Below are 27,650 nucleotides of genomic sequence, written 5' to 3'. Positions count from 1 at the left end.
TAGTGTGCACAAGCAGCCTTTTGTTGATATGGCTGCAGCCTGCCCGTGTCCAGAAGCTATGGACAACCTGTCACCTATAATGACAGTGATATCTGGATGAGATGGTGTGTAAATGTGTCACAGAATCATGGAACTGAGGTGTTTGTAATGCATCAGAGGCCTGCAGAACTTTAGCTCGACTACATCAATGCTTTCTCTGATATAATGTTGCTCAAACGTAAATGGCTTCTCAAATATTCCCCCAAAATGCAAAGAAATAGATATACACTTTATTAATCCTGGAGAAAATTGCACAATTACACATCATATAAATCCACCCTGTCTGGTCGTGTACAGTACAGTCTCAGGGTTGTGTGGTTGACCTATTTATTCATTTAAACCCATTTTTAAATGTCAGTATTTTTAACACAAACAAGTCGAGCAGCTTCAAAGAAATGAAGTGAAGTTTGGGGTTGCTCCATTTTTTTTTTCTTTGTTGATAGGAATTTAAATTCAAATTCATGTAAATATAAGCAACTGTTTACATTGTAAAACTATGTAAGTTATTTTTTAAATCGCAATCGTCTGTCATAGAAACGTCTTTTTTTCTTATTACCGAATCTGTTTTTATTGTTAGGGTTCAAAAAATGCTTATTTTCTCTGCTCAATCCATTTTAATGGTCATTATATAAGACCACCTTTGGCTATGTGGAAATAAAACCAATAATATCTACCTACTAGATTATCGGAAAAATATTATTATATTTGAGGATACATAATTGTCAGTCGTTTAAAAAAACATTTTGCTAACTTTAATTCAGAGATTTTGTTTTGAGCCGCCTATTTTTATGATCATATATGGTCAAGAGCACCTTGAGATACGAGTTTAATCCGTTCTGTGATTGAGCTTGTAAGTCCAAAAACCCGAAACACCAACAAATTTTCCTCTTTTAAAATAATTACAAGCAATTTAATCCCTCCAGCTTTGGAAAAAAAAGCCGCAAACCCTGTAAATGTAGAAAAAATATTCCATATTTTTAACATATTTTTAATCAACCAATAGACATAAGTTACATAAGAATGATAGAGACTCTTATCTTGGATTTTCCCTTATATGTTGAAGAAAAATACGGACCGAATGACGACTTGTATCTCAAATAAACTTGTATGTCGATTAGCTCGTATCTCTGTATTGTATTTTAATAAAAACTCAAACTTTTCCTTTAGCATTATTTTGAGGTTAGTTACTGATTTTCATGCACACATATGAATGTTATTGTATTTATTCATGCTCCCCTGAGGATGCAGCAAAACTGGTCAAAGACATACAGTATGAGCTGCCTTCAGCCTCAGGTATATTTTCAGTGGAGCTGATTAGCAAATTACACAAGAGAAGGTGTGATTTGCTGCCGTTATTTTGGGCAAGTGAACAAACTGTTCCCTTTAATTGCCCTTAATGTGACCGATGTGTTTGGGAGTGCGTTCATCTCCTGTGGCAAAGTTTCTCCCTGGAGTGAGACGTGTGATGTTGACAGAAGCAGCAGAGAAGACAGATTGTTCTTCACACAACTTATCTGCTTGATGTTGTGCAGTAACAAGTCAGACCGCAAATGTCAGAATGACTGAAAGACCTGCTTGGAACTATGATAATTATCTGCTCTGTTGATCTTCAAACACACTTCAGATGAAGCGGATACGCCAGCAATTCGTCCTGTTGAGTCGCTGAAAGAAGTCAGATTCCAACAAACCTGCAGCCGTGAAATAAAGACTCGTTGTTGATGAGGCAGGACTTGACATAAGGCCTGAGTGCATTTCTGGCTCTAAAAGTGTTTTTGAATGGTGTAAAAAAACCCCAAAACAAACAGGATCTTTCCTTGCTATTTCAGTGATTGATGCAGCTTGTAGCTTTGTAGCTTACTTTTAGCTTTTAAAATAAAAATAAATTCAGCTTTGTCATGAAATAATTGGCTGAAATATATTTAGTATTACCGTATTATTTATCCCTTTATTCAATTTCTCTTGATCCAGATCACAGGGATTTTTATTTTTATTATTTTTAGTAGATTTATTATTATTATTATTATTATTATTTTTTTTTTTTTATATATACACTAACCAATACATTAACATTGATACTTTATATCATAAACTACCAAAAATGCACCAAACACATTAATGTAATTATTCCACGTCTCCATTTTTTAAATAAAATGTAGCTGCAAGGACAGCATACAAAAGGTTAATAATGAGTCATACTGGCAGTATTCATTTAATAAGGATATTTGCAGTTGATAGTTGAACTATTTAACAAGTTTGTGGATTGTATTTACAGTTTTAAAGAAAGAATCACCAGGACGTACTATAAACGCTTCTGTGCAGCTCATCTATTGGCATTAGTGTGCACTAACACACCCACACGTAAACAAACATCCTATGTAGTGAATGATTGTGCAGAAAGGACACCGTCTGCTGGTTTCATGCTGCTAATTATTCAGTGTGTTCATGGAATTAGTGTTAATTTTATTACAGGTTCCCTCTAAATGCAAACCCCACCTTTGCTTTCGGGTACCACAGCCGCTTAACCACCTTGTGGGTCACGGGTCCACTGAAACCTACCTCAGCATAGCTGTGGGAGAGAGGCGGGGTACACCCCGGACAAGACGCCAGCTCATTGCAGGGCCACATGAAAGGGAAACAACCACTCTTTTTGTTTTTTGTCTAAATGTGTACCTTTGTAACTGTGTTTTTTATTTGCTGCTGCCTATTCTTGACAAGGTCTCAGTTGAAAAAGAGGATCTTAATCTCAGTGGGATCCTTCCTGGTTAGATGAACTTTATATAAGCAATATCAACACATTTAAGACACAATTTATTACATTTAATCAAAAGATTCGTCTTTCGCTTTGAGAAGAGGATGACAACCCTGTCTCCAAAACATCTCACTTCTAATTAATTTATATTTGTTATAACTAATAATAACATATTTATATTTTCTATTAGGAGATGCATTTATGTATAAAATAAATGTTCTGTAATGAAAAACCAGCTGCAAAAATAAGCCAGTCAGCCCACTTCCCATCGAAAATGTTTTTATTAACATAATTCAAAAATTGCATTGATTAAAACTGCACACAGGCACATATCAGCAAAGTGACCACTTTAATTCGACAAAAGGATATGATTATATAATAATGGCTCTCTAACCTTTGCTGCTTGAACCAAAGTGGTGTCGGATCACTGCACCAATTTAGGACTTGACTTTTCAGTCAGAAAAATAAACACATTTGCTGCACATTTACAAAATCTAATATTTCCTGACGGTAATTACATAACTTTACCCAATTAGTGCCTTCACTGCTATTCCTAAAGACTGTTATTGAAGGTGGAGTGCTCTAAGCAGCATCAAGATACGGACGCCATGGAGTCCAGATGCTGCCGCCTCTGGTGGTGGTGGTGGCTGATGGTCCTGCTAAGACTGAAGAGGACGATGTACTGATGAAGCATGTAAAGCGCGACCACATTGAACTGTCTGCTATCCGTCTGTGACGAGGTTTAATGTCCAGTTGCAGGTCATTTATATTCCAGCCTGTCATTCCCAGAGACAAATGAAAAAAGTGCAGCTTTCCAGCGATTCCAGCGATTTACTATCACAACTATTATCAAATTATGAATGAAAACTGTTTTTCCGATAATGTTTTAAACACTGCATCATATTTTATTAAAGCACTGAGATGACCTCAGATATCGCTCTCCATTCTGACTGCTCCTCCCATCGGTAGCTCTGCTCGTTGACCCTTTGCCACCTCCGGAGCAGCTTTGGCTCCCATGTTCATCAGATCCCCAGAGTTGTAGCCAAACACCTCACAATGAAAAATGCCTCCACATTTCCTTGGTTTAACAAACACCGTTTGAAACAAAAAGCCCTTATCGGACCTGCGTATTATTCATCGTGTTAATTGGAGGGAAAATAAATGTATTGTGCATCTCGTCGGTGCTGTTAAAACAAGATAAGGGCCACATGAACAGGTCTGAGGCAGCGGCTATTGAATGATTTGTTTAATAGAGAAAGTGTGAACAAGTTGGAAACTTTTTTTTCTCTCTCCCCTTTTCTACCACTCTGAGGCTTTGCATTGCTTGTGTGACCAATTTGGTAATCCCCCTAGTAGATGTCATTTATGTGCATGAATGGTGAAGCTATAAATATGCACAAACACCACCCAAAGTAAACAGGTTAGATAATACGACCACAGGACATGAATGTTTCAAAGCTACTTTTAACATTTTGCTCAACCGCTGCAGATAGATAATTAGATTTTGTTCCATTCTCAGCAGCCGTTGAGCTTTTATCCTCTTCAGGCCCCAAAAATAACTAAACTCTGTATTTTTTTGTTCCCGTTAAGCATCAACACTTCATCTAAAGCAAGAATTTTGGATGAATAAAAACAAATCTTGTGATTGTAAATTTAAATTTCTTATTTCCTCATGGATTCTTTCATGAATCACAAAAATTATCCCTGAAAAGCCACAATATTTTCATTTAAAAGAAGTAATCAGATTACAATATACATGTGTTTGCCACAAACCATGACCTGGTTTTGTGCTGTGAATTGATGAAAACAAAAATCACAAACACAACTACATAACAATTATGACTCCGTGCAGTAAACCCATGTTTGATGAAGTCAGGTAAAAAATATGATTCTTTGTGTTTTTAGTAGACAATCGTGGTGATTGTCCGCGTTGAATAAAGTGAATAAATAAAAAAATAAAAAAGTGTCAGAAATCGCACTTGTTTGGTAAAGGCGAAGGCGACCGCCGTCACCTCCCTGAGTGATATGATCGAATGGAGAGAGCAGCACAAACACTGACCTGTGTGTCACTCTGAGCATGAATAGGTGCATGAGTAGGTAGAAGGTTCACTCCCAGGTTGGAACAACACGCCGTCTCAGAACAAAGACACGCTCTATGAAGTCGTTGACTAAAAATGTTCAACACATTTGTGAGAGCTTCCCGTCACTACTCGTATAGATATGTCTGATATGGAAGATTTTTCATTAAAATAGAGGGATTTTAAAAAATATATAAATTAAATGTATCAATATCAGCCCAATCATTCACTTTTCATGTTTCCTGGTATAAAAAACCCCCAAGGCTAACAATGCTAAAATGCTTTAAAGCAGATTTAGAGGCAAAGAGGAGCCATAAAGTCATAAAAACTGACTTAATCCTGTTGATTATACAAACATATTGAACTTATGTTTCCTGACAGTGGCAGACGTTAGTCAGCATCAGCTGTTTTCACGACACAACAAATTAATGTGGGCCGTATCAGCGAATTTAGATGAGAAATCAATTAATTTCAATTGAAATGTCACAGCGTCAGCAGGCTCCTAGCATGGCTTATTTTGTTAGGACTCATGGGTGATGGTGATGATGACGATGATGATGATAATCAATCCCACATGAGTAAGCACTTGGTGAGGACGGCTCTTAATAGGCAATAAGTATGCATACAGTGTCAGTATATAGTATATTATGTGAGTGTAGAGTGTTTTATTCTAGTATCCTTAATGCAGTAAACTGTGACAGGTACTCTTTAGAGGGCTAACTCAAGCCGCGTTCCCTCCAGGCCATGTACATCCTGTCAGTCGGCTAGGCAGGAAGCGGACAGGTCATCTGGCTGGCTCTACCAGGTCTGCTGGGGTCACGCTTGTCAGGCTTGGTGGGGGGTAGGCAGGTAAAGCTGATTGCGAAACAAAGAGCCAACACCACCAGCCCCGTCTCCTGTTTCCCCACACCGTCAGCCTTCCCTTCCCTTCAGAACAATCGCCACCAACAGGAAGAGGAAGTGATGCCGAGAGGAGGTTGATCTAACCAGGGCAATTCCTTTGGTCGGGTCAGATGAGGAAAGAGAGGGTCGGAACAACGGGTATGGAAATGGGAAAAGATAGAAAACATGCACAACAAGCGGTGGCAGGGTATCCTGTTTGGGTGTGTGTAACCTTCCTATTTATAGGGTATTCCAGTTAGGTCTCACATTGTTGTCTGTGGCGTTCAGTCGTATCATATATTAAGGGAAAGAGTGTATTTTTAGTCATGCAGTGTAACTCTTTTTCTTATACATATATATATATGTATATCTGAAAATATTTATTCATATTTTATTATTTGACAGTTTTTCAGATAGAACACACTAGTGAATAAGGTCATGATCACACTTGGGGGCATCACACACTCATGTGTCTACTCATCTCCTCCAGGAGACCCTGGAGACTCCCGGGGGTCTCAACCATCTCCTTTTTCCCAGGCTTCTTTAAACATATATGTGGCATTGAGAGTCAGAAGCCCCCTTTCTGCTATCGTAGCACAAAGACAAGCATGAGGCACTTGACACCGATGAGCGATGCATGCCACCATAAGCTGAAGCAGCCCTGCCTTTTAAGATGCAGCTGAGGGGTCCCTGCCCTGAAAAGTGACACCTAGGCCTGTGCCAACAAGGATCCTTGCGTCTTTTATTCCTCCCACTTGCGGACTGTTGTCTGTCCTCGACTGCTAATTTACGTCACGCTCTCTCTCCTGCACTGGGCGACAAGCTCGTGTCGTATGTTATTAATACTATTGTTAACTGCAACCTCAAGGCTGCCCTCTCTGACTCAACTCATCATGTTACAGGTATATTGTGCACAACAGAGAAATTCATGCTCTATATAATGCTATCTATAAATATCAGAGGGAATACCTTATCCACTTATGGTTAGATGCAGGCTGCCATGATGACAAGAGACTTAAAGGCTTTCTTCTTGGCCTAAAAGTGGGAGCTGTGTTTTGACTGCGGTGTTGATCTGAGATTAAAGGGGAGATCCTTTTTCTAGAAGCTTCATTTAAAGATTTACACTCAATTTGCAAGAAACAAATGCCAGATCATGAGTGAACGCTGATTTCCATTTATCTTCCCATCGTGCAGGGAACCTGATGTTCAGTTTACCTAACAGTTCATAGAATTTGCTCTCTGGTCCAGTGGCTGTTGCAGGGTTTGATGAATTACAGCACCCTCTAGAGGTCAATATCTGTTTGACTTCTAACCTGTTTTTTCCCCCCATAATATAGAAAAAATTACATTTAATGCTCCAGGAAAAAATGAAAGTGATTTATTTTCAGATCTGCTTTCGGTCTAAGAATAAAAGACATTAATCACATCTTTCAACCTCTTCAGTGAATGAAATCCAAAAACGGACATGATAATATATGAATCATGTATTTAAAGACACTGAAATATATGTTTCAGAATATTATTTTTACTCATGGACAATATAACATGAGGCAGAAAAACCTGAAGATAGTATAATTACTCTTTTATCTAATAAATTTTAAACAAGTGACAGTGTTTCAAAGTATAACCCCATCTGAAACATCTTGTGGCGTTTTTAAAATTATAACAGCTCACTTAAGACAGATCCTGACACTACTGTATAATCCCATATATTCTCTCTTTCTTAGTGATGAGGCAGGCTGGAAGTTTCACTTGACCTGGGAACACAGTGTTCTGAAGGAGCACCACTACAGAGTGAGTTTGACTTCAGCGACCAAATTAAATCGGAACTTTTTAAATTAATTTGAAAAAATGGCCTAACTAGTTTACTTGATTAGCCTCAGACACAAAGATGAATAATATTCTGTCATTTATTACACAAGTTCTGTACCTTGTGTTTTTTGTGAAGCAACAAGTCGATGTCGTAACGACCTCCTCCCTTTAGGGGGCGCTGCTTAATATTTTTTTATCTCACATGACAACCAGCGTCGCACCCGGAAAGAAACGCGCCATTGAAGCAAACTCACAACGTGAACCCTTCGTTAAACTGCACTCTGAAAAAAGGTGCTAATTTTTTCTTCTTATACCTCCTGTTGGTATTTTTTTTTGGAGTATGGCGTACAGAGGACAAGGACAGAAGGTCCAGAAGGTTATGGTGCAGCCCATTGTATCCTTTTTGCCGGACGAGCGAAGAGCGCTTAAGTTCTCGCTATGACTTAGCTGCTGCTATGCTAACCGGGTTTCGTTAGCTTGCTAGTCATTCATTTCACAACAAAGTCTTAACTCATCGGTGCGTCTTATGTGGAATTATTGCAAACTATATGCTATGTGTTATTTAAAATACATTTTCGGAAAGTTATTATCCGTGTAATACATTCAAAAAACCTGTTTGAAGCGTTTGCCGCTAACCTATTTTGAGCCTGCAGCTCCGCTTTTCGCGGCGTGCGAAGAATTGACGTAGCTACTGCTAGGATAGCCGTCAGGAGTTATGTTAGAGTTACATTTAAAGTTTATAACAATTAAATATTTAACGCCGCCCGTGTCCAGACATGATTATTTTTAAAAATAACAGAACCGATTTTCCTTAACCACATGTATCAGAACCTTATCTTCAGGTATCTACAAAATGTGAGTATACTATTAAGTATTATTACGTGATGATTTATGACTTGTTTTGTGTGAATGATTAAGTTAATTAAATGCTTTCTTCTCCCTCCTACTCCCAGCGTTCCCGGATCCAAGTCTGGTTGTATGAGCAGGTGAACATGCGGATAGAGGGCTGCATCATTGTAAGTTTTGTGTAGTTGTTTTTCTGTTGAACTGAAATAACATCTTAGTAACTATTAAAAATTGAATCAATTAACCATGCGTAATAGTACAAGTGATTTGAATTTTATAAATTGTCGGGAGGATGGGAACACTGAAATTCTGAATGTAAAATTAGGCTTTGTGTGAATTTATGCTTACTCAATCTCAACAGCTCATTTACTGTATGTGTTTTTAATTTTTTTTAAAATTTAGATTGGTACTGACTGTCCAGATTAAGTCTCAGTTTAATCAGCTGTTAAAAAAATAATTATTTCAGTAGATAAAAAAATCAATTCTCATGGGAGACATAATTCAAAAGACAAACTTACAGGGACCAGTAGAAGGGGAGTGAAATTTGATAACTTAGATAACGGATCAAATCCATACATCACAATAAGTAATTAAATGTATTTAGCCTCGCAGTTTCTTGAAGATGTATCCTAAAATGTTACTGTATTTTCAAGAAATGAGGACCGTTTAAATTGCTGGCTTTCTCATATCCCTGTCGTAGGGTTTTGATGAGTACATGAACCTGGTTCTAGATGACGCTGAGGAAGTCCACATGAAGACTAAGAACAGAAAGCCTCTGGGTAAGAAGGTCTTACAAAAGGACACCTGTTTCATGAACTCATGTCTCTTTGGGTTCGTTGATTTTTTTACAGCACAAGCAAAGCTTTCACAGTTGCCACGGTTATGATGCTGTGCTAATGGACTACTCATAAGAAAATACACATTAGCTATGAGGTCAAGTATGCTGTTGAACCGTAATCTGCTATGACACCAAATTTCTTATGTTTGTATTAAGGGATCTCAAATATGGGTTTTTAAGGCCACCAGTGAGATCGAGAGACAGAGATCACTGTGTGTATGTGTGTGTGTATAAAAATCTGAAAAAGGAAAAAAATGTAAGGGTTGGTACTCTAGTGTCATACAGAATTTGGTAAAAATCTGGTCTCAATCTAATTTATTTCAGTCTTTTTTCTGAGCTCTTTGTGACCTGAAGCCACTCAACCATTTGTTAAATTAGCTTTTCATTTATAGCAGATTTGATAGGTACTCAATACGTGGTCCAACAATGAGCTGAGATGTTCCTTTTTTTGTCTTTTATATTTTTCTACCAATCTACCCCCACTTGGTTTTCACCCTCTTTCATCATCTGTTTCTCAGGGAGGATCATGTTGAAAGGAGACAACATTACTTTACTGCAGAGCGTGTCCAACTAGGAAAATGGAGATATTTCAAAAGAAAATTTTCGTTGTTTTTTTTTTTTTTTTTTTTTTTTTAATGTGTTGAGTATGTTTGTGTTAATATAACATGAATATTGTAACTCTTTTTTTCTGCAACTTATTTCCAGTCTCAGAATAAACATCTTTTCTTATAGTGTTGTGTGTCTGTATCTAACTCCAATAAATGTTTGTAATCATAAATTGTTACAGAGAGTTGAATGGTTGGGTCAGTGGGCTGCAGTGCCATCTAGCAGCAGACTGTTATACTGTAATGTATTACTGAATTTGCATCATAAAACTTTTAAAGAGCAAAGATTGTTGACGTGAAAATATCATGTAAAGTGCCTGTTTTTCAGTAGAGCTGTTGCGTATATTGTTTTTTTTTTTGTAATATTTTTTTAATTTGTGAATCTTCAAAACAGATTCAGTTCAACAAAACTTGTCGAGCACAAATGCAGATTTTGAATTTTCTATTTTTCCAACTTGATCATCTATTTTTATTTGAGGAATCATCTGGGATAATGTCAAACGGTAACTTCCTGTACTAAGAGCACATCTGTAGCCGTTATCGTGACGTATTGAGCTTTCAAACAATATTTTAATTTTTAAAAATTTCATCAGATTTAAATTTTATTTTTCAGATATTTTAATTACGTTTATAATAAACCATCTATTTTTTAATTAATTTTTTATTACGATTTATAGCGCTTATTTTATCGCGGTGTTGCGTTAAATATGATGAACGCAACTACGTAGCTACTCACTTCAGCCGCGACGTGTCCCTGATCTGTTGACTGGGAAGCCCCGAGCACGAAGCTGCCAACGCCCGGCGTCAAGACAGAGGATACGGTACGAGAAAATACACTTTTAATCTAATTAGGGTAAAAATATCATTTTGTTTTATGTTTTTTATACGCTATGACGATATTATACATTAGTTGTAACTGTCAAATGCACAATTTCTGCTGTAGAATCCGCTAAAATTAGCTCGTCCAGTTAGCTATCAATGCTAGCTAGCAAAGGGGAGGATATGAACAGCAGGAATCCAGTTTGTAGCAGCAGGCCGGCTAATATTTAAACCTCTTGTGGCGTCCATTTTTACATCCACCCTTTTGATTGTTTAAAATATCTATTTTGAGTATATGTATAGCCATAAAATCACAAATATATACTGTACAACAAGGTAGGAATTGGTGGTTTGCTCGTTGAAACTGAATAAAAAAGGCGTAGCGTTGACAGACGCCAGATTTGTTAATAAAGATTAGAGGATCTGTGATTGTAGTTGTGAAAAGATAATTATTTTTACTTGGAACAAGATTAATTTTATCCTTTTGGGTGGAAAAGGGAATATCTTTAATGGTTAAATGACCGTTAGTCCAAAGAACCGGCAGGAAATTGGGCCAACTTGAGGCCGTAGATGTGGCTGAAATACGCTAGCCTGGCTGGAGCATCCAGGCTAGCAGTTCTGACGGTCATCCGGTGTAATATTGTGATGGTTGGAACGCTTCTCGGTGCTCTATCTACTCTCACAGGTGGATCGCAACAACTTCAGGCACTTCTCTTCTTCCTAGATGTAAAAATGAAAATTGTGAGTACGTGTAATGGACAGCTATGGTCACAACTATTGATTATGTCGAGGTCAGAAGGAAATATTTATGATCGATCCCTCTAAATTGAACTTGCTTTCAAATATTGCCCTCGTCAGACAAGCCTTTGGGTGCAATGTTGTAGTTATTTCAAATAAACGTTTAATGAATGTGAATAATCTGTAAGGATTTTACTGAAGCCCATCTCGTAGGTGTAACCCTGTGTGGATGCAACAATGTTTGATTTTGAAAGGTGATATTATTCATTAGAAATATGTTGCTCAAATCTAATGAGCTTTTTAAAGTCTTGCACGATAAAATCTGTAACACGGCATTCATTTTAGGTCATTAGTTTTGTGTAATGGGAAACTGACGCATCAATCGGAATTTCAACTCTTTCCTTGCTCTTTAAACTCTCTGCCCTCCAAATGGTTACTGGCCTACAAACACAAATACATGGATTAAGTCTGGCAGTATTATTGCTGCTGTAGCCACCTTCTGTTGCCCACTGACATTGGCTTGCTGCCCCTCGCGTATTAGTGTTGGTGGATATTTGAAAATTCTTCCCAGTGGAAGACTTTCTATTTTTCTTCAGTCGTGTTTTGTTAAATGAAAAACAAATTTGCCCTGTGTTGTGTTCTACCTGCATACACACACTGGTATGGATGTTACATCACCATAACAACTAAAGTGCTAAGATTTCCTCCATATAATAGTAGGGTTATTTCTTGCCCGAGGCCAAGTTTTCCATGATTTTTACATCCCGCTTCAAAGCGGTGATTCATTGTGATTGTCAGTGTTCGTCCGTTAGTGAATCAACCAAATATCTTTGCAAAAAGCACATTACTCGGGTGGCAAAGGGGATGAAAATGAAATGATGAACTTTACCAAGGTCAAATTTCAACTTTTGTACACTCAGGAACCGTAGATCAAAGCTTAGAGCTTTCATCATTGAAAGTAGGTCAGAGCACTAGCTCTGATCTTTGACCAATGAAAGTATGTCAGGGTAAAATTTTGAATACAGGGTTGTCGCGGGATGTTGCAGTGTCTGACTGCATTGGTTTTTGTTATATGTTAAAACAGTCAAGTTCAGACCAGTGATGCATTAAGGGAGTTTTGATCATCAGAAAGCTTTATCTGTGTGTACTCTGTCGTTTTGGGAATCCCCTTTTTTAAAGGAATGTATAGCGTATTTTGGGAAAGACAGTCTTATGTATGTACTACATGAAACTTCCTTAAAAAGACGTACATTTGCTTTTGATTATGATTTAAACTTAGAGAATAAGGTGGAAATGGAGAATTCCAAGGTTTACATGTCAAGAGGGAATTATTGTCTCATATGGTATCTCAGTTAGTCCTTTGTTGGTCCTGATCGTGCTTTCGACATTGTTGCAGCAGAGAAAGAAATCTTTTCTTGGGTCTTGGGCTTTCTATTACATTCTGTCATGGATGAAGGGTCACAGGAATGGCATAATCTCATTCTAAATCAGTTGATTTGGTACATAAGCTTCATGAAATCTCACGAAAATGTGTCACAAAATAGGTTGGCACAGCAGATTGAGGAACTCAGGATTTTGAGGCTATTGTGCATGCGAGTGGTCTACTGACATTACTTCTATAATTTTAATGAAAAAACATTGTTTCAAGGAAGACCAGATGTTTTGTGATTGCATGATGTATGGCATTTAAAGCAGTTTTTATCATTAATGGCACCCCAGTTTTAAAAACTCCATGGTCCTGCTGTAGTTAAAAAAGAAAGCACGTACTCCAAACTTTAAGTTTTCAACTTTGTTTTTTAACTTAGCTGGTTGGTGAATTCAGATGACTGTTAGATAGCTACTTATCCCTGTCGATGTAGTGGTAATCCTTGCATGTCATGATCAAATTTCCAACCAAGTCTCTTAAAATGTTCATCGTGAATTCAGACCACCTCTTTAGAGTACAAAGTTCTCTTTTTTGGCACCTTCATTTACAAGCGAGAAGTTAATTTGGAGGTCCACATTATCCCACCCTCTCCAGTCAGGAATTACAGATCAGTAAAACTAACTTGTACAGTACGAAGATCTTCACTATCCACCCCCCCCCCCCCCAAATGAAGACAAAACCAAACCATGGCTGCCAAAACTGGGAGTCAAGCCCCAGTAGTAGTGAGGGTTAAGTCTGTTTTCATTCAAAACTGACATGTGACACCCTCCCTTGGGCTGCAAAGGTTTTGGTGTATTCATAAAACAACGGTCAGTCATAGTGTGAATGCATTTATTTATGAAACTAAACCAAAACGGTTTTTGGTTTAAAAGTAAATCAGCATTATATTGGATGAACCAGAGATGATGTACATTACATATCTGAGAGATACATTTTCATATTGAGGATGTTGCAGTGTCTTATACATTTCTTGTTTCATTTGTTGTGAAAATGTGGCAGGCACGCATTTACAAGTTTTCTCCGTAGTTAAACATTCTGGTCAGGGTCACCCTTTTTGAGTGTTGAAAAATTCACATTAGCTGTATTGGAGAAAGCGTTCCTCCACTAGCTGTAGTTAGATTCCAATAAAACAGGACCTCAAAGTAATGTGGATTAGAGGTTAAGAAATTCCACTCTCCAATCCGTGCTGGAAAATACTGGGACAAATCAGATTAATGTGTAGCAGGGTTGACAAGCTCTAATTTAAAATTTCCTTCAGTAACAGTTAACAGATCAGCCTAAATTTTCAGATCTGTCAGGTTTTTTTATGCAGGGAATTAAATTTACTTTAAAGCATAAAATGAACCAAACTATTTTGTAACAGAAGACAGAATATCAGTTTATTCCATGTATATCTCCAGGGTATCCACCTGTTTTCTGTTCCTTTGTTTCACCATACTCACTTTTGACATCTCCAGATTTATCCCTCCTGCTTTTGTCAATGTCACCCCCAGCCCCACTCCCACCCTCACCCCCACACAGTGGTGCAGAGCTCTGCAATGCGCAGCACTGACATGCTGTAACTTCTGGAGGAGAAATCGGGGAATACGGTGTTGTGTATTCCACGTACGGTACAGTGTGTTGTGTCTAAAGGGACAGTATCAAGATTCACTACAGTGTCTCTGATTCAAGGTTGATACTTCACTCGTTTCATAGACGCCACTGTCAGTGAAGATAATTGCTATCTGCCACATTAGAAAGAACTTTGTTGTGAATAGTTCACCTAAATAAAGCAGATTTCAGGGTAGCGTCTTCTGATTATTTTCAGAAGAATCATTACGTCAAAGCTTGTACCTGACCTTCACTCACTGGACAGTGAAGGAGGTAATCATGTCTCTGCAGCTCAGTCTTGTAGCTAGCCTCACTGCATTGCTGTCCTGTCAACACTGACAGAGGATCACACAAGGAATGATGACAACCAGCTACTAAACGTGACTCCCTACGAATAATTCAGTCAAAAATTAATGCTATTACTATTAATGGTTTTTTTTATTTGTTTTTCTCTTCCAGATCTTGAATGAATAGAACAGACTGTAAATCTCAGCTATGCAGACCATCAAGTGTGTTGTAGTTGGGGATGGTGCCGTGGGTAAAACCTGCCTGCTCATCTCCTACACCACAAACAAGTTCCCCTCTGAATATGTACCTACGGTATGTGTGTGTAGATGCAGTGGACTGGACATCAGTGTGTAGGAATGCTCTGTCTGATAAAATAAATATAAAATGACTGCTAAACTTGACAGTTAAGGCTAGTAAACTAATATTTAATATCTTTGTAGGAGTTTGCATTATGCTACATCAGTATTTGGTTTCATTTTGAACAGTTTTCCATGTGAACCAAATAAAGCTGTACAGGATAAAATCTAATCCAATATATATATCGTATTTGTCAAACCTTGTTTTATATTCGGAAATAAATGGAGTGAATGAGTGTGTAACCATCAGTTTGGTCTGTGTCTTTTAGGTTTTTGATAACTATGCTGTAACTGTAATGATTGGAGGTGAGCCCTACACTCTGGGCTTGTTTGACACAGCAGGTACGTCTTTGCCATTCCAAAATACACTCTTTTACTGCTGTTAATCCAGGATTTCCAGTTTGTGTGGTTCTCATAACTATAACCTATGTCATTGTTTGGATTTTGTTTCTATGACGTCACATGGAACTTACAGAAAAACATATTATGTATCTCTTTACATGTGATCCTCAAGCCAAATTGTACGAATCAATGTTTTTGTGTGCTTTGTGCAGGTCAGGAAGACTACGACAGGTTACGACCCCTGAGTTACCCCCAGACAGACGTCTTCCTCGTCTGTTTCTCGGTTGTGTCTCCCTCCTCCTTTGAAAATGTCAAAGAAAAGGCAAGTCTAACCCCTCTTCTTCCTTTCTAAAAGCCTCTCTAAATACCATGAATTATTAAATCTGCCCTTGCCAAAAAAACCCCCATAATTTCACTTAATCTCAGTTTGACATTGTGAAGTGCATTGGATTCATCATTAAAAGCTTTTTTTTAGAAACTTTTTTAAGTTACCATATCATGAGATCAGCTGCTGTAGAGTACATTGTAGGAACTGGTCTGTGGCCAGTCAGTGCTTCATTTCTTGATTAAATTTATTATTACAGGTCATGTCCTCAGTGTGTTTGTCCTGGTGACTCTGTGTCTTTGACTGCTTTATTCTTTTCTTAATTTATCTAGTGGGTTCCAGAGATCACCCACCACTGTCCAAAGACCCCCTTCCTGCTCGTCGGGACTCAGATTGACTTGCGGGACGACCCGTCTACCATAGAGAAGCTGGCTAAGAACAAGCAGAAACCCATCAGTCCAGAGACAGCTGAGAAGCTTGCGAGAGACCTCAAAGCTGTGAAATACGTCGAGTGCTCAGCCCTAACGCAGGTAACGCAAAATATGAATGTATACAAGTCACACATGATTCATGCCATAGTAGGAAGAACTAAGAAAACAGGAGGAAACAGGAACACCCCCTCAGCCTTTAAACACATCAGCTGATGGATTCTAGTGTGCTTGCTGTGATTTCAGGATCTGATGTAACTCGAGCTCAGTGGTGTTTTCACTGTAGATCATGAGACGTTTGTCAGTGACAGGAAGCAGCCTGCCTTAAGGTATAGAGCAGTGAATGGAGCATTTCGGGGGTGGGGGGGGGTGGGGGGAGTAGAATAACTTCATGTGATGAACACAAGCCTCTGATCTGGCCTGAAGCTCCAGTTTCCTGGGAGTCTCCCAGTTGTCCTGGGATCTGTTTCCCTCCCACCAGAAGAAGACATAGGAGATGATGAAGGTTACTATAATATCAGAACTGGATTAGACGATAAATGTGAGGATGTTTACAACTTAATGATGTTTGCTTCAATTTCCTGTCAGTATTATTGGAAATCGGTGCTGTTGGTGAAATTCAAGAAAGAACTGGTGTTTTTTGGAAGCAGTGCTGCAGCTGTGAGGAGTCTTAATTTGAAATAAAAAAAGTATTTTTTTAAATATTAATGACATGCTTCTCTTAAGGTTTTTAAATTTGGACCAGATGTAGATGGCATCCTTTCTTTTTTACTCGTCAGACTTGATATTGGACTATTTATTTAAGCTGTCCAGTCCTGATATCGGTTGATGACGATATCGGAGCGTCACTGTTCGGGAACTGGAGGAGGAAGCGTGACAGATGGAGTTAGGTCTCAGTCAGGCAGAGAACAATAGTGTTGATGAAGCTGAGGTGTAGCCCCCCCACCACCCTTTTCTGCTTCTTCCTTCCTCTTCCTCCTCCCCCTCTCCCTTGCGCAACGTTTGCTCAGCTACTGATGTCATTTCCTTTTTCCTGTCAGGAATCTCAGCATTTTTTACGTTCAGCACGCATTTCAGTAACTGCCTTAGAGTTCCTCTTCTTAATGTTGTCCTTGTCATTAAAGCGAGGGCTGAAGAACGTGTTTGATGAAGCTATCCTAGCTGCCCTCGAGCCACCAAGACACACAGAAAGAGATAATACTGTGTTTTAATACACTGCTCTCATCTCTTTCTCCTCTTGTTGCCATTATTCCCTTTATTTCTCATGGCTTTTTCTCATCTCTCTTTATTAATATGTGCTGCTTTTGAGCTGATAACCCATCAGTCTCTGCTGTCTGACTCACAAGACTTTACACAATAAATTTTGCACAGGTGTGATGGGTGTACTGTTCATGACAAACGTCATCACCGCTGCAGCACTGAAACATTCCTAGTCGGGCTCAGGGCTCATTAATGTGGCCCTCGGCCAGCAGAGCGCCATCTTCCAGAGGATGCGGGATGTAATTTGGGATGCAGTCATTGTTCCAGGCTTTCCCCTCTGTCGTGTGTTGGAGTCGGAGTCGGTGTGAGAAGGGTTAAGGACAAACAGGAGGGTGACGGCCTCACATTGTTCCAAACCCAGGTGGATTTTAACACTTAAACAGATCTTCCATTCCTGAAGTTATTGTCTTTTTTGTACTCTTGATGTCTAAGTCAACAGCATTGAGAATCAGATCAGTTTACAGATCGCGGTTTGCATATTGGTGTAATGTGTAATGTTTTTGCTGTTTTCTGTGATGCTTCCTGTCAAAGCCTGATTATTCTATAGGCTGAAAAACGTCTTCCTCATTCTGCCCAGTTTCCCTATATATAAAACATTATTTGCCAGTTAACTTTGCTGCGAAGTCTGCTGTATTTGAAGTCCGATTAAAAAGGTTCTGTGTGAAATAACTCGTATGAAACGTATTAATGAAGGACGCGTGAACTCTCCTCTCTAGTTTCCTTCTTTTTAGCGGTGCTTTGTCAGGAAAGACTTCCGTAGAGTTTGGACAACTCGTGTCGAACAGTCCTGAGTTATCTTACTGGTTGGCTGCAGAGTCGATCGCTGGGCCAGAGCATCACGTGACAAAACTCCTGACATGGGGGTGGGTGGGTGGTGGTGGTGGGGGGATACAAGAGAAAAGGAACATTCAGTTCAGGACGTACAACCGGCTGTTGTTTGAAATGTCCGTGTTGAAGAGCTGTTGGTGTGAAAACACTCAGATTCCATTTTTGTTGTGGCGTCAGGGGTGGTGCTCCTGTTTTCCTCCACCTTCTTGTTTAAAGTGCCCCCCCTCCCTCATTGATCTTGTCTGTTTGTGTTCACAGAAAGGCCTAAAGAATGTGTTTGACGAGGCGATATTGGCTGCGTTGGAGCCCCCAGAGCCCAAGAAGAAACGCAAATGTGTGCTGCTATGAGGGGCTGCCATCGTCAACGCACACAAACACAACACACACACACATCATGAACACACACCTACAGACACACAACATTCACACACACACTCATACACCTCCTCCACCTCCACTCCACCCCCCCCCTTTCCCTTGCTCTGCTAAAGCTGGTTGACAGCATTGTTCTCCGCAGGGAGGACTCCGAAGAAAAACAGCCGACCAAGTCTCAGATCATTGTTTGCAATAATACAGAGTGAAGCTTCACCCCTAAAACCAGAGTGTGGGATAGAAGATCAAGCCAACCGGGGCCGACAAGCTGCTGCGGGCCCCCCACCGGCAGGATGGCACGGCCTCGCATGGAGACCCTGATACCAGAATCACGTCTAAGTAGAATTCATTGTGATTGATTCGGTCTCATCATCTTTTAGACGCCCATCCATTTAGCTGTTTCCAGCCAATGTAAACGGACATAAGCCCCGCCCCCGGCCGCTTGATCGACCGGCGCTCACGTCGCCAGTCCCGGCCCCCCCCCCGCCCAGTCCCTTTGTTATTTCACAGCACTACCAGAAGAATTGCAGAGTAGTGTTATTTTTTGTTGTTATTGTTTGTTTGCCAACACCCCCACCCCACCCTTTCTTTTTTTTCTCCGCAAACACGTGACAAGTCTGAGATATTTATTCCTTGTTCCAAGTAGACGTGCTCTTAACCACTAAGGAAACTAAAGTCTGACAGCACAGGGCAGAACGGCTGAAACTCCACACAGCTCGCTCTCTCTCTCTCTCTCTCATTGATGGGAATCAAACGAGTCAAGATCGCCGTCTAGTATCGAGTCTTCTTCACGGTCCGACCGCCACAGTGCTGAGTCACAGTCCATTTAGAGCGTAGTGATCACTTGAAGAGCTTAAGGGCATCCAGTAGCAACGGGTCCCGCTAGTCGACCGCAGGAATCGGCCTTTTTTTTTAGACGCAGGGAACTTTAAACAGTGTTAGCAGAACAAACGGTGTGTTCTAGTGAGATGTCCGGGACCAAGGAACCCGTTTTAATGTGGTGATCGTACACTCAGTGGGTACAGCAGAGGCGTCCGTGTGACAAGTTGTTTTTTAGAAATCATTTAAATATGAATTTCCACCAGAATTCTGTGTCTGAGTCAGAATTTTGGTGCCTTTTGATGAAGTGTGTGTTCCCCCCAGGCGATGCGTCTGAGGCGTCTGCTGTACCCGTTCAGGCCGTACGGCGCTGCACGTAGCTCAGCCTTGGTTACCCTTCTAAAAGGTTTGTCATGTAATCGTGACGCGAGGCGGCGTTCAATGTCGATGTAGGCTCCAGGTGTTCTTACCAAAATTCTTTTTCTTCATTATTTCTGTATGTTTTTATTATATATATGAATATATATATATATATATAAAAGGGTTACTTTCACTCCTTTTTACATTTAGGGGTCGGACTTCATCTGAACTCTTACCTTCCAGTTTATTGAAAGAAAACCTTTTCGATTGGTTTAGTTTGAATAAAAACCTCCAAAGGCAGAGAGACTGTTTGATAAAGATTATTATTTCTGATAGGTTGGTTCTCATTTTTCTTAACTGGTGGCTTCGAGTTGGGTTGATTTCCAGTCCAATTCAGTATAATTATTATTATAACCTGTTGTTGTTGTTGTTTTTGGTGCAAAACCAAATGCTTTGTCTCAAGTCTTTGTTCTTTGTATATGCATTCTTTTCAAAAAAATATTAAACTTATACCTTAATTGCCTTTAAAAACCTTTTCCTTGTAGTTTTGTTTTGTACATTTTCTCTGGTGGGATTAGAACCTACACTTCATGTGTTTTTAGACATTTGCTAAGCTTTTATGAAGAAAATATTTAGAAAACACTCAAAAGTTTGCTTCAGATCAGAATATTTGAAAACAAAGCTAAGGTAATAAAGAAATGGAACAGCCGCGGCCAGCAGGGGGCGCTGCCGCCCAAACATTCGCCCCTGAACTGCAGCTGATCCACCAGGAAGGATTGTTCCTCCACAGCGACTGAAGTGTTCTAATCCCAGCTCCACTCGCTGCTGGATATTGACATTGGGATCAAGTGAGCACATGGTTCACGGGGGAGACTATTTTAGAAGTAAGATAAAACAAAAGATTAAGATAAATGTTTAATAAAGCATGAAATTATTTCAGAGGAGAACAGGAAAGGTCAGGGATTAAAGATCTGTCTGTGAAGAAGTAAAATAGGTAATGGTTTTATCCAGATCTGGATCTTGTCCTCTTTATTTGCATAACACGAATCATCTAACATTTATTACTTTAATGATAAAATTTTTAAATTCCACACATATAGGATGGTGAAACAAGTCTAAACATAATCCAAAGATCTACTTTTTGGCCCAAGATCTACCCCTACATACATTTTTACAAAAAAGAACAGCCTTTATAGTTTAAAAAAAAAAATTCTAATGGAGGAAAAAACATATGTTCAAAATCTGTTGAATCTGTTTTGAGTCCTGTAGATTTATGGACCGGTGAGAATAGAACGGGTTTTGCCATGAAGAGCTTTAAATTTCGATCAAATGGGTGATTTGTGAGCTTCGCCAAAGACATTTTCTACCTCTGGCTTTAAAAAATAAAATGATCGGAGTCTGAAAACAGATATCAGATATATAACAATAGATGTAAAATCCTGTTTGATTTGCTTTGGACTGAATGAAAAAAGGTTTTAACAAGCTTTGTCTAAAACTCCACTCATCCCATATTTACACACACACACACACACACACACACACACACACACACACACACACACACACACACACACACACACACACACACACACACAATCGGTGTTGAAAACTCAGTTATCACTTTCACACTGCTCACACAGATGTCCAGGAATTCCTATAATGGCAGCAAATGAGGGCTATGTGAGAGGTAGGTGACCTGGATCATCTTCCATAGATGGACAGGAGGGTTATTACACTGTACCCCCCCCCCCACACACACACCCTCAGTCCCCCCCCCCACCCTCATCCACCCCCGTGAGGCGTTCACACATTCTCTGCGTTTCTGGAGTGCTGTCTGTCAGCGCCTTCTTCCACTAAAGAGACGCTGACAACCATTAATTATCACACAGGCTGAACGAAGGGCATTCCTCTCTGCTCAAATATTAGTGTACACACACACACACACACACACACACACACACACACACACACACACACACACACACACACACACACACACACACACACACATAAAGAGACACACACCACCTGGCCTCCATTGGTCTTCATCATGTTTGACAAATGAGTCTAAATGTTTTGTCCTCTGGGGTCGTCCAATCAGCATCCAGCCTGGCTGAGCGTCTCCTCTGGGAGGGACGAGCAGGCAGAGGTGGGGATGTAAAGGCTAGGTGACACACACACACACACAAACACACACACACACACATGGTTGGTGGAGCACCACCTGTGTATGTATTCGACCCACTTTAATTTGGATCTGTGCAGATCCGGTCCTTATTTTTAACTGGGATGTCACACAGGGAGTGTTTCCCCTCAGCAACAGGATGACATTAAAAGGTATTCCGTTGTCTGAGTCGTGTCTTCTTTTAAAATGCGACTCCAAGTTGTAGAAAAGATTCACGCAGTTGGATGTTTGGATAGGAAAAAAAAAGTGAATTTTATTGTTCATTTTATTCTAAGAGATCTCAACTCTCCCTTCCCCCTTTATGTCACTGAAACTGAATGCAAGTCTAATACTGTACCACGAAATTCGTCCTTAGAAATTGGAATCACATTTGAATCAATATAAATCACTCACGGAAATGTGGTTTCTTCATTGGTGAATTTTCCACCCAACTTCATGTATCAGTCCCAAACTCTTCATCTTGCAATGCTTAAAAAAAAGAAGGTATAACTCCGCCCCTTTATCTAAGTTCAAAGGCCAAACTTTTTATTAAAGCTCATCAAAAATCCAAGTGGGAATTTGTTCGTAATAAATGGAAAATTAAAGAAATTTTTTTTTGAAAAACTTGTTTCGCAATCTGATCTAAAACTAAAGTGACCCTGACTCCTCCCCTTTACCTGGATCCACCCCCCTAGATAATAACCTACAGAATAACCTCCAAGCAGTGGTTTAAGTCAGTAGACGCAATGTTAGCGTGTGTGTGTGTGTGTGTGTGTGTGTGTGTGTGTGTGTGTGTGTGTGTGTGAGGTGTGTGTGAGGTGTGTGTTCATGTCTGACAAGCAGACGGCCGTCGAGTGACGCCGCCTCTGGTCACTGCCAGGACTGTTTTGACACGGCAGGTTGATTTTGGTTCATAGATACATCTGAGACACACACACACACACACACACACACACACACACACACACACACACACACACACACACACACACACACACACACACACACACACACACACACACACACACACACACACACACACTCCAACCCCTTCCACCCGCATACACACACAGGTGTTAAAGGAAAGTTCCTCGCAGTTCAACTCAAATCTCCCTGATGACAGACGAATGGTTATAACCGCAGATCGAGTGAAAATGAAACGTCTCGATGTCTCGCAGATGAACCCGGAGCTGGTTTTGGTTCTTCTGTCAAATGGCAAACATCAACATTTATTTTAGAACAAAAATCGTTTCCAATAAATAATTATTTAAAAAAAATAAAGAATAAAAAGACTACTGAGTGTTCATTCAACAACAGAGAAAAGCTGATTTATTCTTCCTCCCAGGTAGACTTTTCACTCCGCCCCGGATCCGTGAACCGGGTCCGGAACTGAGTCCACTTGCACAACGCGACGGGCCCGGGGACCCCAAACCATATCGGGCCCCGAGCTTTTATTCAAAATGGCTCATTTGGTCATAACTAGCAACAGAAATATCCAACATCAATAGTTCTGAAAAAGCTTGAATACTTCACCAGTCTGCCCTTATTAACACTGTAAATGGAAAAAATCAAACGCAACCATGAATTGCATCCAAAAGCATTTTACTGCCACGTCTCTGTGGAAAAATCAACTCCAAAAGAATGATTGATAAAGATGATAGGAAGACATGAAAACCAAACATAACATTGCTTTAACGTGGAACTGGTGGGTCTTCATCTGAAGAACCAGGACCTGGAGTTCCCCCCTGTCAGCTGTGAGGTTAATAAAACCAGCAAACCGCACGTCTGATTATGTCTTCAGCCCCAAACACAGCCGTGTCTCTTTTACAGCATCTGAAATCACACAAAACAAATTTTCATACAAAATTCTATGTCTTTATTGGACATGCGGCCGCTGCGTCACCTGAACACTCGCACAGTAATCATGCCGCACCAGATCTGTCAAGCGCACGACATTTACATACACATACAACAGAACTACTTCCGCTCACAACAGGAAGTACCAAAATAAGAGCGTCACATACTGACGCTTAACATCTATGATGAATATAATTTTGCTAGTAAGACGAAAGTACATATTAGATATATTTGTTGTCTATCGTCCTCATCCGGCGTCAGTGGGCGGAGAAAGGTGCGTACGTACTGCGGTCATCCAGGTTCGTAATGTCGTATTGACCAATCCCGGAACCCCTGCATGTCCTGGTGCGTCGGCGTCTTAGGCGAGGAACGTGAATGAAAAAATTAATGAATGAATGAATGAATGAATAATCAATTTATAAACTTTATAACTGCCGAGCGTCAAACGCCTCTTCGACGTGGAGCTGTTGTACGTCATAAAATAGCCGGATGTCGTCACAGGGACACGCCCCCTGGACGGACGCCTCCCTGCTCCAACACACCTGATCGTTTGAATGAGGATCATAAACAATCATATATTTATGGTTAACCTCTTAGATCATGTGACTAAAAACCATTAAGGTCACGTGACATTCTCCTTTCCTGCATGACCCTCAGTCAAAAAAAAAAAAAAAGAAAAGAAAAAAGTAAGAAATGTGGATCGACGTTCACATGTGTGAAAGTTCACACTGAATGCCCTTAAAAGCAGTGTTCTATTTTATTCACCACCACAGCACCAGATCGCTTTACGTGTCTGCGCCTGTTGTGTTTCACAATGTGGATGTTTCAGGGCAAAAACAAAACAAAAAAAAGAAAGAAAGAAAGAAGAAGAAGAAGAAGAAACGGCGCAGACACACCAGAAGAAAGCCGAGAGGGAAGAAGAGGGGCAGAGGAGAGGGAATTGCAACTGTCATCACAAACAAGAACCATCTGTCTCATTTGTGTAACTTGTTTTCTTTTAATATGAGAAGTATGCTGAGGAGATCTGGGAGGTTGAGGGAGGCCTGGGGTGGGGTGGGGGTGGGGGTGGGGGGTGGGGTGCTGGGGTAAAGCCAGCCTTCTGCTGGGCTCCAGGAGCGAGGGGGCATTAAGATCCAGCCAACCTGCCCCGTTAACCCTTCACTGTCACCACAGCAGTATAGAGCAGGAGAAACCCAGTCACCTGGAGAACACAGAGGTATCCCAGGTGTGTGTGTGTGTGTGTGTGAGAGTGTGTCTGTGTGTGTGTGAGTGTTTAACCATTAGCCACCTGAGAGGGAATAAATCACACATATTACTTCTCACACCTCCAGGGTTCAATGAGTTTCTGTGGGCTGTGGATGACGATTAGACATCAGTCAAGTTGTCATCATCACCTTTTAATGCTTGTTGTGATTTATATTACAGTACTTTAGGCCCCATCAGAGCTGTTTCTAAATTAATGTGTGACATGTAAGATTTGTGTTGTTTTATTTTATTTTTTTTATATACTGATTTTAATCCCTGCAGGGTAATTAGTGGCGTCTTATCCCGTCTTACTTCTGTATTTGAAGAATTCTTTCATGACATGTAAAACATTTGGATATTTTCTATTATAATAAATAAAGATAATGTTGTATTATTAATTTTTTCTTTTTTACCAGGGGCGAACCATTAAGTACCTAGTCGCTATGCGGGGATTTACCCGGTACCGGGACGCACAGAGCGTTTGAATATAGTTTGAGTCTGTGAATCCTTCAGAACTGCTTCAGCACCTGAAGACCAAAACACCAAAGCCTTAAAAGACAAATCTTTGGATGTTTTCTGAAAGAAAAAACGGGAACACTGATGGACCACATCAACAAACGTGAGCGTCAGACTGAGGGGATAAAACGTCATCAGCGCAGTCACTTGAATCGACTTTTTTTTTAAATTTTTTAATTATAGTTATTTCTTATTAGAAAGGATTTTTGTTGTAAAATAAATAAATATTAATGTTTGCATTTTGACGTCAGACCACGTCTCCAGGACGGCTCTGCGCCGTGTAACGAGTGTGGAGCAAATGAATGAAAGCTGGTCTGTGGTTGGGGATTGTGACGTAAGCAGCATTTAGGATGCGATGGGCGTGGCAGCGTGGGGTGCGTTTGATTTCATCAACATCTCCATCCTCTATCTCAGGTGTGTCAAACTCATTTTCACTGTCCTTAAAGGGCCAGATGTAACTAGTAAATGTAACTAAATGTAACTCAATGTAATATAATATAAATGTAACTACTATTTAATGTTAAGTAACTTTAAGTAGATTTATTTCTAATTTAAGTTACAAACATTACAGCTGCACTGAGAAAATATGTTTTCTTATTGCTCTGCTATGACAAGAATCCTTTTATAAATCCTTACATGACTTTTTTGTCAACGTTAACATGGGCTAAATTAGTGCATTGTGGGAAATGTAGTTTTGCTCAAAGCACACTTTTGACCTATTTATTTTTAGACACTCTGACCTTTTATGCTCTCTGCGGGCCACATAAAATGATGTGGAGGGCCACATTTGGCCCCCGGGGGCCTTGAGTTTTGACACATGTGCTCTATGTACAGGAGGAATTTGGGCATTTTTTAAAAAACTGTGAGAATTCTACGTATTCACATGTAATATCATTAATTTCTTGCATATACAAACCTGTATTTGCTGCATCACAACTTTGATAATACCCCCCCACACACACACACACACACTCTCTCTCACACACACGCTAAGTGGTAAAACCCTTCTGTCAGCCTCTCGTCTCGCCGCGGCCTCCTCCGACCACACGGGCCTTACGGGCCTCTGACTGCCTGGCGGAGCGGCGTACTGTACATCTGGTGGTCTGACAGACGCGTCTGAGCCAACAGACGTTGAAGCCAATCAGCGCCGCCGCCGCCACCCACCTCATCCCGGCCATCGCTGGTGGCTTAATGAAGGACAGATCCCCGCCGTCGCAGGCCCCGCAGGGGTTAGGGTTACACTTTCCGCAGAGAAAGAGGGCACTGGAACCAGCGTAATTCAAACATATTGCAGGGGAAAGCTGTGTGTGTGTGTGTGGGGGGGGGGGGGGGTAGTATGATATTAATAGAGACAGAAAGAGGGAAAAATCCTGTGCCATGTGGTCTGCATTTGACTGTAATCCCTGTTCTAGCCCGGTGTTCCTGCCTCTCTTCCCTCCCCAGCCCCAAACCCAATCAGGCGGCGGCTGAAACCCGAGCAGTCGCCCCGGGTCTCCCCCCCTCCCACCACCACCACCACCACCACCACCGGGCTCCCAGCGCCGCGGGAAACATCCATCTATCTCTGGGTGATGCACTGATGAATGGCGCATAAATTATGTTTATAGGTGTCGGGGGGGGGGGCAGAGAAGGACCCGGGGGTGTAATGTACCGCACACACACGCTAATGCAGCTGAAAGACACGGGAAATGGACGATTTTATTGAAATGTGTGTGTGTGTGTGTGTGTGTGTGTGTGTGTGTGTGTGTGTGTGTGTGTGTGTGTGTGTGTGTGTGTGTGTGTGTGTGTGTGGTGGAATGGGATCTGCTCCTTTTCACTTTCCATCTTTCTATCTTCTCATGTTCTTTTCCTTCTGGGCAACATTGTTTAAGGCATTCTCTCTCTCTCTCTCACACACACACACACACACACACACACACACACACACACACACACACACACACACACACACACGCATTCATGTTACCTTTACCAAAAAAACAACGTCTAACTCCATCTTTCGACGATGTTTAACGGTGTTTTGTGGACTTCCGTAAGCATCACCGTAAAGAAGTGGACTTGTTGCCAT

The 27,650-nt window shown here is 40.4% G+C and overlaps 2 protein-coding genes across 2 annotated transcripts; both read left to right on the top strand.

Annotated features, from left to right (window-relative positions):
- The first annotated feature begins 7,802 nt into the window (after window positions 1-7,802).
- On the top strand, window positions 7,803-9,975 carry snrpe (small nuclear ribonucleoprotein polypeptide E). The gene is made up of 5 exons (XM_068315708.1): window positions 7,803-7,954; window positions 8,389-8,415; window positions 8,514-8,576; window positions 9,107-9,185; window positions 9,763-9,975. Exons 1-5 carry the CDS (start codon window positions 7,901-7,903, stop codon window positions 9,816-9,818), a joined length of 279 nt encoding a protein of 92 aa, XP_068171809.1. The 5' UTR covers window positions 7,803-7,900; the 3' UTR covers window positions 9,819-9,975.
- A 614-nt stretch (window positions 9,976-10,589) lies between these two features.
- Window positions 10,590-20,327, top strand: cdc42 (cell division cycle 42). Its single transcript, XM_068314640.1, has 6 exons — window positions 10,590-10,670; window positions 14,882-15,022; window positions 15,336-15,408; window positions 15,621-15,730; window positions 16,066-16,263; window positions 18,508-20,327. Exons 2-6 carry the CDS (start codon window positions 14,918-14,920, stop codon window positions 18,595-18,597), a joined length of 576 nt encoding a protein of 191 aa, XP_068170741.1. The 5' UTR covers window positions 10,590-10,670; window positions 14,882-14,917; the 3' UTR covers window positions 18,598-20,327.
- Window positions 20,328-27,650: the final 7,323 nt, after the last annotated feature.

Source organism: Antennarius striatus, chromosome 5 (assembly GCF_040054535.1).
Source record: "Antennarius striatus isolate MH-2024 chromosome 5, ASM4005453v1, whole genome shotgun sequence".
NCBI classification, from domain to species: domain Eukaryota; kingdom Metazoa; phylum Chordata; class Actinopteri; order Lophiiformes; family Antennariidae; genus Antennarius; species Antennarius striatus.
The sequence above is the reverse complement of the archived record's forward strand: the minus strand, read 5'-3'. Positions and strand labels throughout refer to the sequence as shown.

Coding starts and splice junctions, on each gene's coding strand:
- cdc42 (XM_068314640.1), top strand. CDS start 14,918: ATGCAGACCATCAAGTGTGTTGTAGTTGGGGATGGTGCCGTGGGTAAA. Junction 15,731..16,065: donor TTGAAAATGTCAAAGAAAAG/GCAAGTCTAACC, acceptor TAATTTATCTAG/TGGGTTCCAGAGATCACCCA. Junction 16,264..18,507: donor AGTGCTCAGCCCTAACGCAG/GTAACGCAAAAT, acceptor TTGTGTTCACAG/AAAGGCCTAAAGAATGTGTT.
- snrpe (XM_068315708.1), top strand. CDS start 7,901: ATGGCGTACAGAGGACAAGGACAGAAGGTCCAGAAGGTTATGGTGCAG. Junction 8,577..9,106: donor GGATAGAGGGCTGCATCATT/GTAAGTTTTGTG, acceptor TCCCTGTCGTAG/GGTTTTGATGAGTACATGAA. Junction 9,186..9,762: donor TAAGAACAGAAAGCCTCTGG/GTAAGAAGGTCT, acceptor TCTGTTTCTCAG/GGAGGATCATGTTGAAAGGA.